We start from the raw sequence: 2,712 nt of genomic DNA, 5'->3' as shown, positions 1-2,712 counted from the left end.
TTGCACACAGCATGGTGATCAAGTTGTCCCAGGAGTTGATTGTGAACTCACACAAGACCATTGATGCACGCGGGGCTAATGTTCACATTGCCTATGGTGCTGGAATTACCATTCAGTTTGTTAAGAACGTGATCATCCATGGGCTTCACATACATGATATTGTTTCGGCACCAGGTGGCACGGTTAGGGACTCTGTGGACCATATGGGGTTTAGGACAGCGAGTGATGGAGATGGAATTTCTATCTTTGGATCCACAAATATTTGGCTTGATCATCTTTCTATGTCCAATTGCCAAGATGGTCTTATTGATGCCATTCAAGGATCCACTGCCATCACCATTTCAAACTCCCACTTCACCCATCATAACGATGTAAGTCTATCTATATTTTATGGTTGAGATTAAATATTATAAATATAAAGTTGTATCAAGTGTCATATCATTTAAGATAATTTTTTAACGATGTGAAAATTTGTACATTATTAAATTTAATAAATAAAATTTAAACAGTAAAATGGATATACCATGATGAGTTATTGTGATGGTGCAGGTAATGTTGTTTGGTGCAAGTGACACCTTTGAAGGTGATAAAAAAATGCAAGTCACAGTGGCGTTCAATCATTTTGGAAGGGGATTGGTTCAGAGAATGCCAAGGTGCAGATGGGGCTTCTTCCATGTTGTTAACAATGACTACACTCACTGGCTTATGTATGCCATTGGAGGTAGCCAACACCCTACCATTATAAGCCAGGGCAACCGCTTCATTGCTCCACCTAACGTTGCTGCAAAGGAGGTAATTAATTTGTTATGTACATGCTAAAGTAGCCCGTGAAGATACGTGTGATAAAATTTCCAATATGGAAAATGTTAAAAATTCTATCCATTTTATGACAAAAGGCTTAAAAACTTTGACAATGAATATACTTGGTGACATATTAATAGCATAATATATAAGTTTCTTAATTACATTTTTGTTCTATTTTTTAAAAATTGGCACATTAGTTTGTAAGGCTTATATGACAAAATTTGTAATATGCTAATAGTTATGGCATCCCTCTAGCCAATATGTAAGTTCTAACTCAAGTGATATTTCCATACTATGTACACTAACAGTCATTTTGTTTTTAATGGGTGTTTTAGGTGACAAAGAGGGACTATGCCACGCAGGATGTATGGAAGAACTGGACATGGAGGTCAGAAGGAGATATTATGATGAATGGAGCATTCTTTGTTCAATCTGGAAACCCTAGCAAGAAGAGACCATACAGCAAGAAAGACATGATCAAGGCGAAGCCAGGGACATTTGTCACCAGACTCACTCGCTTTTCAGGTTCACTAAACTGCAAAGTTGGAAGACCATGTTAGAATACAACTATCTCATTATTATAAATGGGGAGTAAATTTTTACATGATGACTTACAAAAGAATAAGTGAGAAAATTTCATGTGTATTTGTTTGATTCTTTGGCTCGACGGGTAATGAGAGAAAAGTTGAGATGCGTGGGAGTAGGATTGGAGGATGAATACAGAAGTTTTGAAATGACAATTTTATGGCCTAGATGGTTTGTTGGTTTATTTGCACTCTATTCTCGGAGATGGTATATGATGTATTTGATCAGTATATAATCAGAGACATGATTGGGAGAAAAATTAATCCTAAAAATGTTAATTCGTATAAATAAAAATAGTAATTACATAGGAATATAACGGTCATACAAAAGAAAATATAAATGTAAATTTCGTAATTTATATTTCAGACCTAGTTTAATAATTATATATCTCCGTCATGTGGAAAGATATGAAGCAATGTACTAACAGCAGAAACTATAACCGCTGAAATGTATATGAAATCTAGTCACCACTAGAAGAGGTAGAAAAGAAATAATCACGATAGTTTTTAATTTTATGCCATTTACAGAAGGGTCACGTATCTGGTATAAGAACATAAAGATGGCTAAATGGAAATACAAAGAAAGAAGTTGTGATTTTGAAAGGAAAAAAAAATTGTTTTAAAATAAGGGGTTGTGATTTTGAAAGGAAAAAAAAAAATGTTTTAAAATAAGGGTAATCCTATTGATGAAAAAATTAGAGAGAGTTACTTGAGATGATTTGATCATATGTAGAAAAGAGCAAATAATACGCCAATGAGAGAGTGGATCGATTCAAGTTGAGGAAATGGAAGAAAGATAAAAAGAGACATCAAATAATATTTTGTAATAATAAAAAATGCATGACAATTAAGGATGTGACATAGGGTTTGATATTTTGGCTATAATAGAATGACAAAAAAATATATATTTATGGTCAACCTTGATTAATCCATTAAGTATCCACAACAGATTCTAATTAAAACTTGATACTAAGACTTGTTTGTTAGTATTGTTGTTGTTGTAATAGAAGGGTCCACTAACGAAGGCATTTGGTATTAGCATCAAGATTCAAGTCTTTAAGATGATCTCTGATGATGCATGAAAGTCAGTAGGTTAGAATACTTCGGTCTATGGTGATGGATTCTTGGTCCTGAAAAGAAAGAAAGAATTGTCAAGGGTGACCAGTGCAACCTGGCCAAAGACTCTCTGATGGTTAAGTCAATTTTCTCTCTAGAACATAAGGAAGGGAAAAATAGTGAATAGTGGGACTCACCATAAGTGAATTGGACTTGCTCATTTTATAGAGAGTTAGAAGTGGGTCTACTTACTCGGATCCACCATTAT

The 2,712-nt window shown here is 34.4% G+C and overlaps 1 protein-coding gene across 1 annotated transcript; it reads left to right on the top strand.

The window, feature by feature from the left end:
• Positions 1-6: 6 nt before the first annotated feature.
• On the top strand, positions 7-1,675 carry LOC112032585 (probable pectate lyase 19). The gene is made up of 3 exons (XM_024065355.2): positions 7-371; positions 550-792; positions 1,140-1,675. Exons 1-3 carry the CDS (start codon positions 12-14, stop codon positions 1,362-1,364), a joined length of 828 nt encoding a protein of 275 aa, XP_023921123.2. The 5' UTR covers positions 7-11; the 3' UTR covers positions 1,365-1,675.
• Positions 1,676-2,712: the final 1,037 nt, after the last annotated feature.

Source organism: Quercus suber, unplaced genomic scaffold, assembly GCF_002906115.3.
Source record: "Quercus suber isolate HL8 unplaced genomic scaffold, Cork oak 2.0 scaffold_1238, whole genome shotgun sequence".
In the NCBI taxonomy this organism is placed as follows: domain Eukaryota; kingdom Viridiplantae; phylum Streptophyta; class Magnoliopsida; order Fagales; family Fagaceae; genus Quercus; species Quercus suber.
This window is presented reverse-complemented; position numbering and strand designations above follow the sequence as displayed.